Source organism: Hydra vulgaris, chromosome 08 (genome assembly GCF_038396675.1).
Source record: "Hydra vulgaris chromosome 08, alternate assembly HydraT2T_AEP".
NCBI lineage: Eukaryota > Metazoa > Cnidaria > Hydrozoa > Anthoathecata > Hydridae > Hydra > Hydra vulgaris.
This window is the reverse complement of record NC_088927.1, coordinates 34,601,647-34,618,011: the sequence shown is the minus strand read 5'-3', so window position 1 is coordinate 34,618,011 and position 16,365 is coordinate 34,601,647. Positions and strand designations below refer to the sequence as shown.

The 16,365-nt window shown below is 30.5% G+C and overlaps 1 protein-coding gene across 1 annotated transcript in view; it reads left to right on the top strand.

Annotated features, from left to right (window-relative positions):
• The window catches only part of LOC105847469 (uncharacterized), a 54,269-nt gene extending 39,148 nt beyond the window's left edge, over positions 1-15,121 (top strand). The window contains exons 4-6 of the mRNA XM_065803517.1: positions 7,258-7,505; positions 7,643-7,791; positions 14,944-15,121. Coding sequence (XP_065659589.1) covers positions 7,258-7,505; positions 7,643-7,791; positions 14,944-15,022 — 476 coding nt within the window. The 3' untranslated portion in view covers positions 15,023-15,121. The remainder of the gene's footprint in view (positions 1-7,257; positions 7,506-7,642; positions 7,792-14,943) is intronic.
• The last annotated feature ends 1,244 nt before the right edge of the window (positions 15,122-16,365 follow it).

The following is a 16,365-nucleotide window of genomic DNA, read 5'->3' as shown; positions in this document are numbered from 1 at the left end:
ATTCACTATTATAATCAGGCTTTGTCACTGTGTTTTGGTATTTCTTATATCAGTAAGAAAATATAACACTCTCTTTTGAAACTTTATAATTCAAAATAGTTTCACAAAACAACTTTTGTTGAATATTTTTACAAACCTAATAAAACTAAACAAAAATTCACTAAAAAATAACACAGGTCAACAAAAAATTTTTTTTTTTCTGGTGCCGAGCAAACAATTTGTTTTTTGTATAGCATTTCTCATTTTGATTTCAAATATGCAACTCTTTTTTTACCATCAGGTCAAGTTGTAAAGATATTTAGGTTCAAATCTTAAGTATTTAGGGTAAAGTCCCTAATATTGTCGAAAAAAAAGTTATTCAAAAGTATGTCAACCTGGGTCTCAAAAGAAGCGTATTTTCATAGAGATTTTAAAAATGTTATTCATTTGTAATAAAAATAAGTATTTTGTGTATTTTTGGTGAATAACATTCTGTTGACTTTTTTTTAAGAGTTTTTAGCATTTTTTCACATAATTTTTTTGTTAATAAATTTTAAGGAAAAATATTTATGTTTTCTAAAATCTCTATGAAAATACGCTTCTTTTGAGACCCAGGTTGACATACTTTTGAATAACTTTTTTTTCGACAATATTAGGGACTTAACCCTAAATACTTAAGATTTAAACCTAAATATCTTTACAACTTGACCTGATGGTAAAAAAAGAGTTACATATTTGAAATCAAAATGAGAAATGCTATACAAAAAACAAATTGTTTGCTCGGCACCAGAAAAAAAATTTTTTTTTGTTGACCTGTGTAATTAATAACATACTTCCTTCAGCCATCGGGAACTTATCGTTATCTAATTTTGGTACTTTGTTTCTTTTTTTCTTATCCTCACTGAAAGATAAAAGAACTTTGCTTCAGGCTCCAAAATCAGTTGCTGTCGAAAGCAAGTGTGGTGGTCAATACTGTTATTTTGGTCTTGAGACTGGTATACAAAAAGCTGTTTCTGCAGATAGCATAAAGCTTCTGCTATCACTATAGCTAACAGCTCGATTACTTATTTATGTGAACAGCAGTGCTCTACAGCCATTTCGCCAGTTTATGATTAAAAGAAACATCGTTTATTTCAATTTCTTCTGAGAAAAACACTGTGACATTGTCACTTTGAGACAAATAATCATAAAGAAATTCTTCACTTTCATAATCGCTTTCCGATTTTTTGTCTTCTTTTACTTTAACTGATACTTTGTGTAAATTTTGAATTGTCATTATTTTTTTTGACTTTCTCTTCTTCACTACAAGAAGATGATTCTGCCAGAGCTAGAACATTAGAGTGGCATTTTCGCCAGTTAATAAGCCATTAATTTCTTTTGCCGTAAGAAAAAGTAGAAATTTGAATACTAAATAAAACGTTTTTGAAAATTAAAATTCAAAATTTCACACATAAACTCTGTGTTGCACATTATACTAAAATATTGCTTTAATTACTTTTTCGCTTTAACTATTTTTACTTTAAGCGCCAATTCAACGGATTTTTTATAATCAAGTTTTTTTGTCAACATTGATTTAACGTTGAAACAACGTTAAATAAACAACGTTTAAATCGTGACGTTGTTTTGACGTTGAGACATAGTTGAACAACGTTGAAACAACGCTTCAACCAAATTTCAACGTTGAAACAACGTAGAGATGCCGGCTGGGTATCTTCTAATGGAGTAAAAAAAAATCAGAGTGAGACAACTTAGAACCTGGTGGTCAATTTAGCACACAGTGGCGGATTAAGACATACGTCCATGATTCCACTTAATCTATATCAAAATTATGTTGCATAAATGCGGCAATCTTTAATTTTGTATAAAAATGTTTTTGCTTAAGATGGCGTTGCAAAAATTTGTTAATATTATTTATCAATATAAAAAATATTAATATTACCATATTACCGATACCAAAAAAAGATCAAAAGGTACTTAAAGAAAATAAGAGTCTTTTTTTTTACTCGTGCAAAAATACAATACACTACAAGTAAAATTAATCAAACTAACAATTCTCATTTTTAATAAACATCAACATTTCTACAGGAACTGTTGTTAAACGATTTCTTTTTGAAGTGTTTTTCGACTTTCTCTCTCCACTGAAGTGGGTGAGCAGCTTTGATACTTCATTTCTGGCTCTGATGAAAGTGGAAATTGGATCTTGTGTGATTGTCACCATTCCATAGAATATTCATTTTCAAAAGATCCTCTTTACAGTAAAACTCAATTTTGTTTGTTAAGTTCAGTAGCGTAGCTAAAAGTTTCGGGCTCATAGGCAAGATCTCCTGAGGGGCCCCTTATGGTAGATTTATTTTATAAAAAAAGTAAATTCAGTAAATATATTATAAGTTCAGTAGTTTATTATTATTACAGAAAAGAACACAGTATGAAAAACACTTACAAAGTACATAGTATTAAAAAACTTTTTTTTCTAGCTTTTGCCTTTGCAAAGATATTCACAACTTCTTTAACATCCATTGTTGATGCTGTTTTATGCTTTATGGCTAGTAATGCAAGATGATGGGGTCTGCTTTGAGTGGTTGCATTTCTTTTGTAATCTTTAATTATTTTTAATTTATTAAAACTTCTCTCCACACTTGCAACCGTTACGGGTAATGTGAAAAATAAAAGAACTGTCATGTAAATTTCGGAAAAATCACTTTTCAATACACTATATTTAGTTGTCATTATTTCAGCTAGCTGTTTAGTTGTCATTGTGGTTTAAATCTAATTTTAATAATGTGGTAAGTTGGACAAATTGATTAGCTAGGTTGGATGTAAATACTTCTGGATATTTGCTGCAAAGTGTATCACAAGTTTTTACCATATTTTGTTGCGACATCGTTAATATATTCTTAGGTTCAAGAAATGCAAAATAATGGTTGATAGTTCTCATTCCGGTGAAACGTTTATCGACGAGGACAATTATTTTGTCAAGTGTATAATATAAAACATTTACCTTAAATGTTTCTTCACTATTACTAAAACGATAATCTGATGATAATTCATCAAAATGACGTTTAACAAATCTTCGTCCTTTACACGTAAAACCCGGATCAACTTTCCACAAGTTTGGCAATTCTTTAGCTTCCATTTTAAATTCTTCATACGAGTCTCGAAATATTTTTAGTTTAATATTTAAATTTTCTAATGCAGAAACTGTCGTACTTAAATCCACATCTTTTTTTTGTAAAATTTTAGATACATAATTGATTTCAGTCATGATTTTGAATAAAAATACAGTAATAAATACAAACTCAAAATTTTCGATTTGTTTTTTAATATTGGCTGCTTCATTCCTTTCATCCACCTTATTTGATTGCAGTATTATTTTTGTAACTGCTTTTAGAATTTCAACGAAACGAACTTTAATAGCTGCTATAGATTGTATTCTCCCTGACCAACGCGTAGGGGTAAGTTTTTTTAAAGTTTTTTCCGATTCCCCAGAAAACTGTGACAGCAGATCCCACCGATTGATACTGTTTCCAAAGAAAGAATATATATTTTGAAGTGTGGTATAAAATGACCTTACATCATGGCAGCCAGATACGCTATCATTAACAACTAAATTTAAGTTGTGACTGTTACAGTGACATATTCAGCATTTTGGTTGCATTTGTTTAATTTTAGACTGTAGTCCATTGTAAATTCCACTCATAACACTGGCACCATCATAACCTTGACATAGCACTTTTCAATTGGAATATTTAATTCACTAAGTATACGCAGAACCTCATCAGTAAAATGAAATAATACAATGACTTAATTAAACACAAATCTATACTCTTTAAAGATTCTCATTGAACTACAATAGTTTATAAATATTTTAGCGCAAAATATTACAAACGTTACTTAAATAACAAAAATTCAAATTAAAAAAAAAACTTGCCAGCTCTATTGCAAATTTCAACATCTCAATTTCGATTTATGAATTTTGAGTAATGTCGACGTTTGGGCCCCTTTTTCGAAGGGCCCTTAGGCTGTGCCTTCTCTTGCTATAGGGTAGCTACGCGCCTGGTTAAGTTGCTTAAATTTAATCTTCCACCATTTGAAATCAAAGTCAGTGATTGGCCAACTATTTGTTGCGATATAAGTTCTTCTTTGAACAAGTTTATATCTAGGTACGTTGGGTAGAATGGTTAAAATAGTTTTACACGATACTCTGATATAATACCCTTTGCCATTTGTTGTTCAAAAATACAATCACTTACCATAAATTACAATGCGTATAAAAAAGGCTATACTGCCGTATACGATATCTTTAACTACATGATATACTGTTGTGTAGGTTATCTTTAATTGCAGAATATACTGTCGTATAGGGTATCCTTATTGCAGAATATACTGTCGTATAGGACATCTTTAATTACAGGATATACTTTCGTATAAGGTATCTTTATTTGCAAGATAATTGTTGCATTTTATATCTTTGATTGCAGGATATACTTTCGTATATTCAGTTCAATGATATTTGCTCCTGTGTGTTTTTCGGGAAATAAAGTTGCTCTAAACAGTGATTTTTCATACTCATGAAAACTTCATTTAAAATGCTTGTCCATATATTAGTAGTAAAGTTTATGAACCCAATTTTTAAAATAATTTTTAAACTCTGTTTACAATAATTTTCATTTCAACGAGTATTGTTTCATTGATGATAGGCATAATTTTTTGATGTTTCAGATATAACACTTTCAGGCTTTGTTCAAAATCCAAACTTAAGTATGTTTATCCTTGCATCAAATGCAAAAATTTTAGTGTTTGTGTGATTGGAGCCTGGGAACAAAAGTAAACCAAAAGGTTATTTGCTCTACTTTGAATGTGAGGGCCATAAGATCATAAAATTTTTTTTTTTACATATTATACTAAATTTAAATTTATTAACAAGTTTTAAGTTTTATTTGATTTTTTAAAGCTCAGAAGTTATGACCATGTAAAATTTCGCCCTCCCCAAAATGAGGATGTTGAGGAAAATGCAAATAAAAAGAAATTCGGAATCAATTGTTCATGCATGTTAAGGAAGAGAACAAAATACAGAAGAAAAAAAACTAGATCTGGTTTTTAATTGTACTCAGATTCGGATTTTTTAAGACTTTTTTATAGAAATGTGTTGATCAGGCTTCTTTGGAATTTTCATTCAAACATAAGTTTACTAAGGAGAAGTTTGATAACAACCAGTGGTGACGTAGCTAGAAGTTTTGGCCCTGTAGGCAACCATCTCAGAGGGGCCTCCATAGCAGATTTTCGTAACTCCAGATAAAAAAAAATTTAAAACTGAAATACTTATAAAATCAAATGCAAAAGATTTTATTTTCTTTCAACTTTTGAGTTATCTTACATGTTTGAGTTTTCTCACATGATTGAGTTATCTTACATGTTTGAGTTTTCTCACATGATTGAGTTTTCTCACATGATTGAGTTATCTTACATGATTGAGTTATCTTACATGATTGAGTTATCTTACATGATTGAGTTATCTTACATGATTGAGTTATCTTGCATGTTTGAGTTTCCTCACATGATTGTATAACAAAAGTTTTAGTTTTTTTTGTTTGTTTTTGTATTAAAAAACTATGAATAAGTTCTTTAATGTCCATACAGAGGCGATTTTAGAGTAGTGTGTGTGGGGGGAGGGGTGGTTCACTCTCCTCTCCTTCCCCAAAGAAGGTGATTTTTAAGTTATAGTCGGTTTTTTTATGAACTTAGTCGGCAAGTCGGGTATTTGAGACAATTCAGTCGGGTAAATTTTAGTTTTTTAACCGTTTTTTTTTTCAGGAACCAGTGGTACTTTTTAAGGATTCACCCTCTCTCCCCCCTCCCTCCTTCTCATTTTATTTGTAGAATCGCCTCTGTGTCCAATTTGCAGCTTTGCAGCTCTATGGTCAATTGATAATAATGCAAGATCGTGTTATCTAGTTTTCCCGATAGAATTCCTTTTAAAATCTTTTATTATAATTTGCTAAATGATCTTTCGACACATCAACTGTTACTGATAGCGTAAAAAACAACATTTACACAACAATAGGGGAGACCGGGGCTAGTTGGCTCGGTTTTTACTCTATGAGCTCTGTAGCTCTAACAGTACATTTTTTTGAAAATATTAAAGTGTAGTCTTAAAGAGTATGAATTTGGGTAACTTATAAAATTTTCATTCATTTACAAAAAAAAATTCTTGGGGCCTTTCCGGACCCTCAAAAAAAAAAAATTGTGCCAACTTACCCCACCACGGGGTAAGATAAACGCAGTTCGTCAATTTACTCCTGCGGCCAACTAGCCCCGGTCTCCCCTATACTTCTAAAATAACTTTCTGAACATCTATTTTGATTTAAATCAGAAAGTTGTCTAATATAATCATTTTTTACCAAAGAAATTACTTGAATGATTTACTGATTTGGGAATTGGTCAGAAACAACTTTAGAATATATTTTTTTGAAAGATTTTTACACTTTTCCGAAATCTTTTTCAGATAACTCAATAATACTTTCTGGTTACAGAAAATTAAAAAAGTTTCTTATTCCTTTAACTCGTTGAGTAATGTGGACGTTAATTGTATCCAAAACATAATAAAACACGTATTTTGCATTAGGTTGAATTTTTTTCAACTTTGTCTTAAAGCATGGAGCATTATTTGCTCCACTCATTACAGAAGCTCCATTATAACCCTGACCATAACATTTTTCTATATGATAATTTCTTTTATCACTTTTAACATTTGATCCTTCGTTTTTTTCTGTAGAATAACTCTCCAGTTCATTTTTTGCAGAATGACTCTCTAGTTCATTTTTTCTGCAGAATGAATCTCCAGTTCATTTTTCTGCAGAATGACTCTCCAGTTCATTTTTTCGGCAGAATGACTTTCCAGTTTGAAAAATCTTTAAAAATGTTTCACTTCAAAATTATTTGGTTTTTGATTATCATCAAGAACAACGTAGACATATCTTCACGAACGAACAAATTTAATTCAAATCTACTTTAGAAATATATTTAATATATTTCCAAAATAAATATATTTAGAAAACATTTATGTTTATCCATGAATAAATAGCCATAAAAAAATTTTTTGAAACCAAAACTTTTTTGAAAGCATTATTAAAAATTTTATTTCTGAGTACACGGAGCTTATATAAAAAAACACGAAAAAGGTTGCTTTGTAATATTTGTCAAAAGTTACGCAACTTTTTTCAAAACTCAAAACTTAATCAAAAATTGAAATAACTTTTTATTTATCATTTTATTTAATAGATTGGATTACCGATGATTTACTTGAAAAAATTTCTGCTCATCCAACTCTTTCCAAACAGTTTTTTGATCCCAGGTTTGGTCAGATCATCTCTCAATTTCAAAAGAATCCCAATGATTTAATGGCCATTTACAAAAATGATGCTGAAGTACTCCAATTTATTCGAGAGTTTTCTATTCTTATGAGTAATCATTTTATCAATTTAGCAAAAAAAGAAGACAGACAAAAAAAAATTGAAAATAAAAATAAGGTGCTTTATTAAGCTTAATTTTAACTTCTTTGTTAACCTGCTAACTTTTATGTGTGAAAAAATACAACTAAATATTACATGAATTTACTGCCTAGTTTACCTTTGTTAACATGTGATAATAAACCTCAAATTTATAGATTGTTATTGAGGAATCAATCCACCAAAGATTTGATGATGAAGAAGTAAATAAAATACTATCAAATCCTGAAATGGTTTCAGTATTGCAATGCAAAGAAATTCAACAATTATTTTTTCATCTTAAATCGAATCCAGTTAAAGCTCAAAAGTATAATTTTTTTTTTTTTAAATGATTTTTATTATTTATTTTTTTTAATGATTTTTATTTATTTTCTATTTTTATTTTTATTATTTATTTTTCAGACTCATTTCACTTAATTTTAATAATATCTACTTTCAAGCTTCTTTATATAGTAGTGACGGATCCAGAATTTGTCGGGGGATTGATCCAATCAAAATTTAGAACTTATTTCAGATTCATTAGCGAGAAAGTTTAAGGTAATGAGATTCCTCCTCCTTGGTTTAAAAGCGTTGAAAAATCCAAAACAACTAGTTTACACTACTCTTAGAAATAAAAGTTATTGTTGTTATTACATAAATTATCAAATTTTCGCTCAAAATACGGTAAATAATTCATTCTGTTGCAATCCTCCATTAAAATCCTTATTAAATACAATAATAGAGGGTTTAATATCGTTTAACGCCCGTTATAGTCGGATCCATTTGAGATTTTCAAACATAGATGGAGACAATAAAAACCTCCATTAACTCGAAGCTAGAACCTCCACGCCAGCAAAAATGCAGTTAGAAGCCAAAAATAGAACAGATACTACATTTAATCTTAAAAGTTACACTGTTTCAGTTTGATATTGTAAACAGTGGTATATGATTACTTTTGGTGCAATATTTTTTCACTCGTACACCAACACGTGTAAGCAAAATACTAACATGAAAAAAATTAGTTTGGCTGAACAACATATTCAATGCTGTTGCTATTGCAGAATGCGGTTGGTCTAGCGATGCAATTTTTTTCAAGTAAAATACATTCAAACAAAAATAGTTTATTTTTTGTTAATTTGGCGCATATATTTTGCTTGCTCTTTCTCATTTAACTTTATGTAACCGCGTTGTCGAATGTTCCAAAACATTCGGTAAATCCACCAGCCGACACGAACGTATGCAATAGTCCGTTGTGGAGAACGAAAAAACATTCAATAAGAAGAAACATCCGGTGTATAAATGCGGGCGAACGGAAGAAAAACGTCCGGTGTATAAACACGAACAAAAGGATTCTCATCTTTTTCCTTCTGTGAAGACAGAAGGAAAAAGATAAGAATGCTGGTTGTTATTCAAGAGTTTATTAGAGTTTATATACGTGTTTTTTGAGATTATCACGTTGGATTTTGTATATATTTCTTTCTGGAGCTTTTTACATTGGAGTTTGTTATATTAAAGTTCATTTATATATATTTGTAAAAGAGTATTTTTTTTTTTTTTTTTTTGTTAATCTTTGTCATAATTTCCACATTGTTGTAATTTTATTTCGTGAAGAATCAACAAGCTAACCGAGTACTTAATAGAATCATCTTTGAAATTCTCGGATGTGTTTAAAAAATGAGATAATAATACACAAGACATCGAGTTGACAATGCTTTATCCTGTACTGCTGCGGAGCGCTGCCTATGCAGTTTATGACAGTTTAACAGAAAAGGAGAAAAAAGATGCAGAGAAAATTGAAGCTGTAATGTTATAGGCTTTCTCTATAGACCCTTATGCAGCGTACGAGTTATTCATAAAGCGAAGACTAAACGATGGAGAACGAAAGGCGCTCCGAAAACAAGATTGCTCATATCCGTGGTGTATTACAACTGTTAGGGGTCAAAATACATTGCAAGGAATTGTGCAGCACCAAAGAAGACTATGCGATGTCTCAAATGTAATGAACAAGGGCATGTGGCAGTAAACTGCAACAAATAGCAGGGAATCGATCAGGAGAGCGAGCGTTGTGCGCTAACTCGCTCTTTAGAAACTATGGAGTAAGCGCACTTATCGTTATTCAAATAAAAGTTAATGGAAGAGCCATAAAAGCTATTGTGGATACTGGATGTTTAACAACAATCATATTTTGAAGACTAATTGCTGATAACCAACTTGTACAGTAAGGAAATTTGGAAGTGACAACATTTGGAGATAAAATTCAAAAATGTGTTGGATCGGCAAAGGTTTCCTTTGAAGTTAATGGGGTAAAAGCAAAGTTTGGCCGGTGTTAGACAGGAGAGATGCCAACAAATTCATCGAAGCATTCACAAGAAATTCAGACGTCTGTGCGAAAAAATTGAGACAGTTGAGAAAAATGGGTGACAAACCTGCAATTATCGAACTGAGCAAAGCGTATCTTCAGCTGAAAGTGGATGAGACATTTTGGCCCTATCAAACAGTGATTTTCCAGAGCCAACGGTACTGTCTGACCCGACTTGGATTTGGACTAAACGTGGCACTAATGATTATGAAGTCCATGGTGATCGCCATTGTTGATCAAGATGAAAGGGTGAGGAAGGGGACTTTAACATACGTCGACGACATTTTTGTTAATGAGAATATAGTGAGTATCGATTATGTCAGGAAGCATTTTTTGAAGTATGGTTTATAAAGTAAAGATGGGGAAAAAGTTGATGTTTACGGAACGCGAGTGCTCGGATTGACAATGAAGAGAGTGGGAGGAAAATCGATGTGTATAAGAGGAAATCAAATGGGCAAAATTCCGCGTAAACTATCAAGGAGGACGGTATTTTCCATTTGTGGACAATAGCCAATCCCATAATTTTTTTTCGACAACCAATTTTTATGCGGAGTGGCTAATGAGTGGCGTAGAGGTCATATTTACATGAAAATTTTTTTTATTTTTTCTTGATAGAAGTATTGTTCAAAGCCGCTTTTTATGAGCAATTTCCAAGCATTGGCTCGAATAGATTCTGATGTCAAATCCAGTTAACTTGTTCAACAATTTTTTTTAATGTGTTCCTGGACCAAAACAAGCACTTTGCTTATAAATTTAAAAAATATTTTGTACCTATCTTTCACTGATTACAATAGATAAATCAACACTATGGCTATTGTAAAGTGATTTTTTGTTGATCTTTAGGTTTTTTTCTTATCATGCAACAAACTTTATAATTTTTACCTCATTATGTTATCAAATGATGTTTTTTTTTTAATTACTGGAGTCTTGGATCAAACAAATCCAAATCCAAAATGGTTTCCCTAAAAGGTTGGGTAAAGGATTTTCGATATTTTGTTGTAAACTAAACTAGATCAAAACGTATCAATGTGATTCAAAAATATATATACATTTTTTTTCTGTGGTTATTTTAGGTGCTCTAAGAAGACCTAATGGACGCATCACAGAGCTCGGCAGAAGAGCATTTAACTTGGAAGTTTACACTTGCTTCATGCCTAAAAAAATCCTAGAGTAGGCATCGAACCATAGATCAGTTAAGGATCTAGCATTTTTTGGTGTTTGAGATAACTAACAGACATGGTGCAAACTGCAAACGTTTGTATGCTTATACTTTCGTCAAATAATGATGCTTTGCAAAATATTGCAATGATTGGAGGCTGGAAACAAAAAAGCCCTAAAATTTCATATCCCTGCCCCAAACGTGAGAACAATAGGTTGGTAAAATAATTTTTTTGCTATTCTTAACTAAGTCTATATTCATCGATAAATTTCAAGTTTCATAGTATTATCTCTCTGCGTTTATAAATTATGACCATAAAAAGTTTAAACCCCCCTCAATTTGAGGGGGTTACAAATTTTATATATTCATAATTTTTGAACGCTTGGAGATTATAAAACGTACTTAAAGTTTATCGATGACTATAAATTTAGTTATGAGTAGCAAAAAAGTTATTTCATCAACTTGTTGCTCTCACGTTTAGGGCAGTGAGGATAAAATTTTAGGCCTTTTTTATTCCCAGCCTCCAATCATTGCAACTTTTTAAAAAGCATCATTATTTGACATAAGTATAAACGTACAAAAGTTTGGAGTTTGCGCCATGACTCTTAGCTATCTCAAACATCAATGCTAGATCCGTCACTACCGCAGATCTCTTGTTTCTGAAGCAAATTTGCTTCAGAATTCAGCGTTTAAACGCTGCAAATGTACAATAAATATTTATATATATATAAATTTTCAGCTTTAGACAAATATCTCAAAAATATATGTAAAAAAATGTTTAAATGTACTTTTAAGGTTCAGAGTTTGCAGTTAGGTATTGTATCAAAATTGAAATTGTTAGAATCATTCAATAATGAGAAAGCAAGAAAGCAGTCACCGTAGCTAGCTCCTTGAATCCACTCTTCTTTTTTTGATGGTTCTTTACAAGAACTCTTTATTTGAAGTAGCTTCTGAAGCTTCTCCAAGCTCATCACACGCTCTACATTATCTTGAATAAGTTTTACTGTAAGCATAGCAAAATTGAACTTTTTATTACTAAATATTTTTTTTTAAACAAGAAATACGTTTCTTGTTTGAGGAAATAAATATCCTACCCTACAATTCATTTTTAAAAGCAAGAAATATATTTCTTGTTTTGAGAAATAAATTTCATAAATATGGTCAGTAGATTTACGATTTTGCTGTGAGTTCTGATGAGTTGTTAGCAACTAATTTGGATGCAATTTTATCCAAAGAGTCTGAAGGAGTATCATCCGTAGGCATTTTTTCAAACTATGACCTAGAATATCAAAAATTAACCATAATAAGTCTGGTGAAATATACAACTCAAGACCTAGTGGCTAGTCTTTTTAAACAAAAACCGCTTTCAGAAAGATTTCAATTTTGATTTTATCCATTTTTACATCTTTTCTGACTTCCTTTTGTTTTTGAATACAGAACTTTTTGCCATTTTTATATTGTGATCTCGGTCAAATGATGCTAATGCCCGCACCAAACAACTCTATGGTTTTACCATGATTTGAATTTCACCTCTGCAGCAGGCTCATTATACATCTGCCAATAGTCTTGTTGATCTTAAAAGTGTCAACTAAAAATAATGCAATGTAGATAAAACAAGGTTTAAAATGACACTGCAAAAAACTTATTACATTTAATTTTGATTAGATAAAATCAATGTGCTATTGATTTCATTTTTATTATATTTCTACTGGTTTTAAGAAAAGTCTGTTATTGAAAAAAAAAATTGGTTTAGAGTTATTTTCTTTGTATTTTACATCTGATTTTAAACCATTTTTCAAACTATTGTTATTAAACAATTCGTTACTTTATGACATAAATTATTCTTAAATAATAAGACTAAAACATTAAAACTTATGAAATTAAGTTTTACTCTAAAAATTGCAGAGCTGCGTTTCCCTTCAGAGAGAAATGTAGTCAGCCATTTTGTTCTTTTTGAGTAGTTTATTACTTAGAATAAAAACTTTAAAAAAACTTTAGAAAAACGCAATTTGAATTTCATGAAAATCAAGGCGTGTGAATCAGCTCCATATTTGTTAATTTTCACCAATTGGTCTGATTTTTTTCAGCAAGTTCACAATAATCTCTGCACTTCTGAAAATTCTGAATATAAATAATTTTAAAATTAGAAACTTATACATTTTGTTTTTGCTAAAAGGTATTTTTAAGTGAAGTAGTTTTATCTTACCTTAAAATTTTTTACTTTTTATGGTTTTATGATATAAATAGTTTATTCTATGGCTTAATAGTTTTATTTACGGCTACGGCTATTTGAAACTCTCCCACATGAAGGCAGGAGGTTAACAAGATTATGGTCGGCCAGGAAACATAGCTAATCTTGTACAAACCCCTTTTAAATAGCCAGGGCTTGAAATGGGTGAACTAAATAAGATCAAAAGCATCTAACAAATTTCTAATTGCTGTGTATTGGGCCTTAACCCTATTGTGTTTAAAGATCACGTTTTTTTAATTTCATAACGAATTTGTTCGTTTTGAAAATATCACCAGTTAACAAAAATAATAGTAATAAAATGCGCACAATCAGTATAGATAAAATTCCTTCCATTATTTGTAATGATATTATTATATAGTAAGTGATTTGTAAATTTCTATTCGCGCCGGTTGTTTGAAAATGCCCTTAAAATCTCAAAAAATGTAAAAATGTTAAACTTTAAAGGAGTGGCGCAAGTATAAGTAGTCATCTAAAATAAAAAATAATAAAGTTTCATTAAGAAAACAATATCTTGGAAATTTTTTAAGACACTCCGCGCATTAAAATTTGTTCATGAGGGTCAAAATGGGATAGGCTAGTGGACAATTTGTAAACCATTTGCCAGTGTGCGGTTGGTTGCATGTCGCTTGCAGTCTTATTAAGCGGAAGACAGTTTCTCTGACAAGTGGATGGAACGATGAAATTCGAGATGAGGGAGTACGACATGTGTCGGAGGAGGAACTAGAAAAGGTAAAAGAAAAAAAAGACTTGCTTATGGAGATTGGGAAGTGTAAGGCAGCGAAGAAAGAGTGTTGGTTGACGCTAGTTCCTCGGCATTAGGAACTTTTGTCCAAATCGGTGAAGTCACCGTTGAAGGCGCAACATAGTTGCGCAAGGAACGATCTGCAGTTCACATAAATATGGCAGAATTGGTAGCCGTTTTGCGCGGTATTACTACGGCAATGTCATAGAAGCTCAACAGGCTGCAATTATTCACAGATTCTGTGGCAGTTTTTCATTGGATCTCTGACGCCTTGACAGGGAAACTCTATAGTGGCCGTATATTGGTTTAACGTCTCGGCTAACAAAATAGGAGTGAGGCGAATGGACGAACTGCATAACTATGAGGGAAGGCTTAAGAAGTTAAGAACTTGAAAAACATGGTTTTTATGCTTCTTAGCTTTCTAGGCTCTTTATTTTTGACAATACAAATCATATTAAGTTGCCAAAAACACTCATAAGTATTAGTAAAAATGAAAATAAATTTTGAATCAAAAAAAAAAGGAAATAGCTTTGCAATATTCTTCCTGATTTCAGCTTGCATACATTTATTAGTTTTATATAAGGGATCGTCCATAAAGTACGTACGTTCGGTGGGGAAGAAGGGGTCTGCAAATGACGTATATGAGATGGAAGGGCAGTGGGTTAATTGTAAAAGAAAGGAGACACTAAATTAAAAAATATCATAAAATGTTAGATAAATAGATTAAAAGCATAAGTACTTTAGGGAGGTGGTACTCAAAAAAGCGTATTGCAAAATGCGGGGGGGGGGGGGTGTTGGTGGACAAAAAAAAGCGTACGTACTTTATGGACGACCCTTAAATATTTCATCGTTAATTTTTATTATAATTTTATTTAAATCGTTAGAAACAATTTTTTTTTACATATTTAGTAATTTTTTTGTTTAATTCATTCATATTTTTTGATATTACTATTAAATCTATTTTTTTAGATTACTAAATTCTGCAAATTCTGACATGCGGTACAAGATTCAAAAGTTAGTCGACGCGGGTTTGCTTCAAATATCTTAGTATTTTTGTGTGTGTGTGTGTGTGTGTGTGTGTGTGTGTGTGTGTGTGTGTGTGTGTGTGTGTGTGTGTGTGTGTGTATATGTATATAAATATATATATATATATATATATATATATATATATATATATATATATATATATATATATATATATATATATATAAAAGTCTTTAAAGTCCTTAAAAAATACACCACTAACTTGAAGTAAAGTATGAAATAACTCTGAAACATTTAGAAATATACGTCATAACTTGAAATATTAAAATCAATATTATATGTTTAAAAAATACATTACTTATAAATATATTTAAATAAAATAATAACACTGTTTTTTTTTTTAAAACAAAAAAACAAAAAACAGACGTCTAAAAAAGACGTCTTTTAAACGTTCAAAAGACGTCTTTTTTATGTCTCTTTCCCAGTGGGTATTAGCAATAAAATATCGCAATTTTGTTGTATTTATTTCCAAATTTATATTATTTTTTTGTTATTTTTTGTAAATAGTAAAATTTATGGCGGTTTGTGTTTTTAGAAACTAAAAAACGTATCAAATTTGTGTTTTTAGAAACTAAAAAAAGTATCAAATTGTGAAAAAATAGTTGTGAAAATAATTATTACTTTAATAAAAAATCATTATGCTATGTAACAGAGATATATTAAATTAATTTATTTTGTTTTTTTCTTTTGTTTTTAATGTTTGAAATACTTATGCGTTGGGGAAGGAGGGGTTTGTAATTAATTTTGTAATAAATAGTGCGTACGTGCGCGGAGGAATAAAACACAAATCAACAAATGGAGATAGAATGTTATAGTGTTGCCAGGTAATTATGTTGTCAAAAAAAAAATATTTTTTTGTTAATTTTACCGTTCAGTATTATTTACAATGTAAAAGTATATAAAATCATAGACAGAAGTAAGAAGAAGACATCAATCTGCTTTCTCACCAAGCTCCATTTACACTGAGCTTATATATAATATAAATTTATTAAATAAAAAATAAAACTCCAAACTTAGTTTAACAAAAAATTATACGCTACAATCTTAACATTTGCTGATATATAATAAGAACAAAATAGCCAGGTAATAATACCTGCTTGATTCATTTTTAAACTGCTCTATATAACTTTTAAACAATGTTTACATAATTGTTAGTTAGCAATTTTTTTTATTTTAAAAATTATTCAAGTAGTCTTAGAGAATAAAAAAGGTTTAAGTCATTTGCAAACATAATAAAATTTAATGTTTTCTTGTAAATTCATGTACACTAAGAACAGCAAGTGCATTAAGATACAGCCATGCAAAACCCTACTAGTTAAAGTGTACGGGTGTGTTTGTTTTATTCGT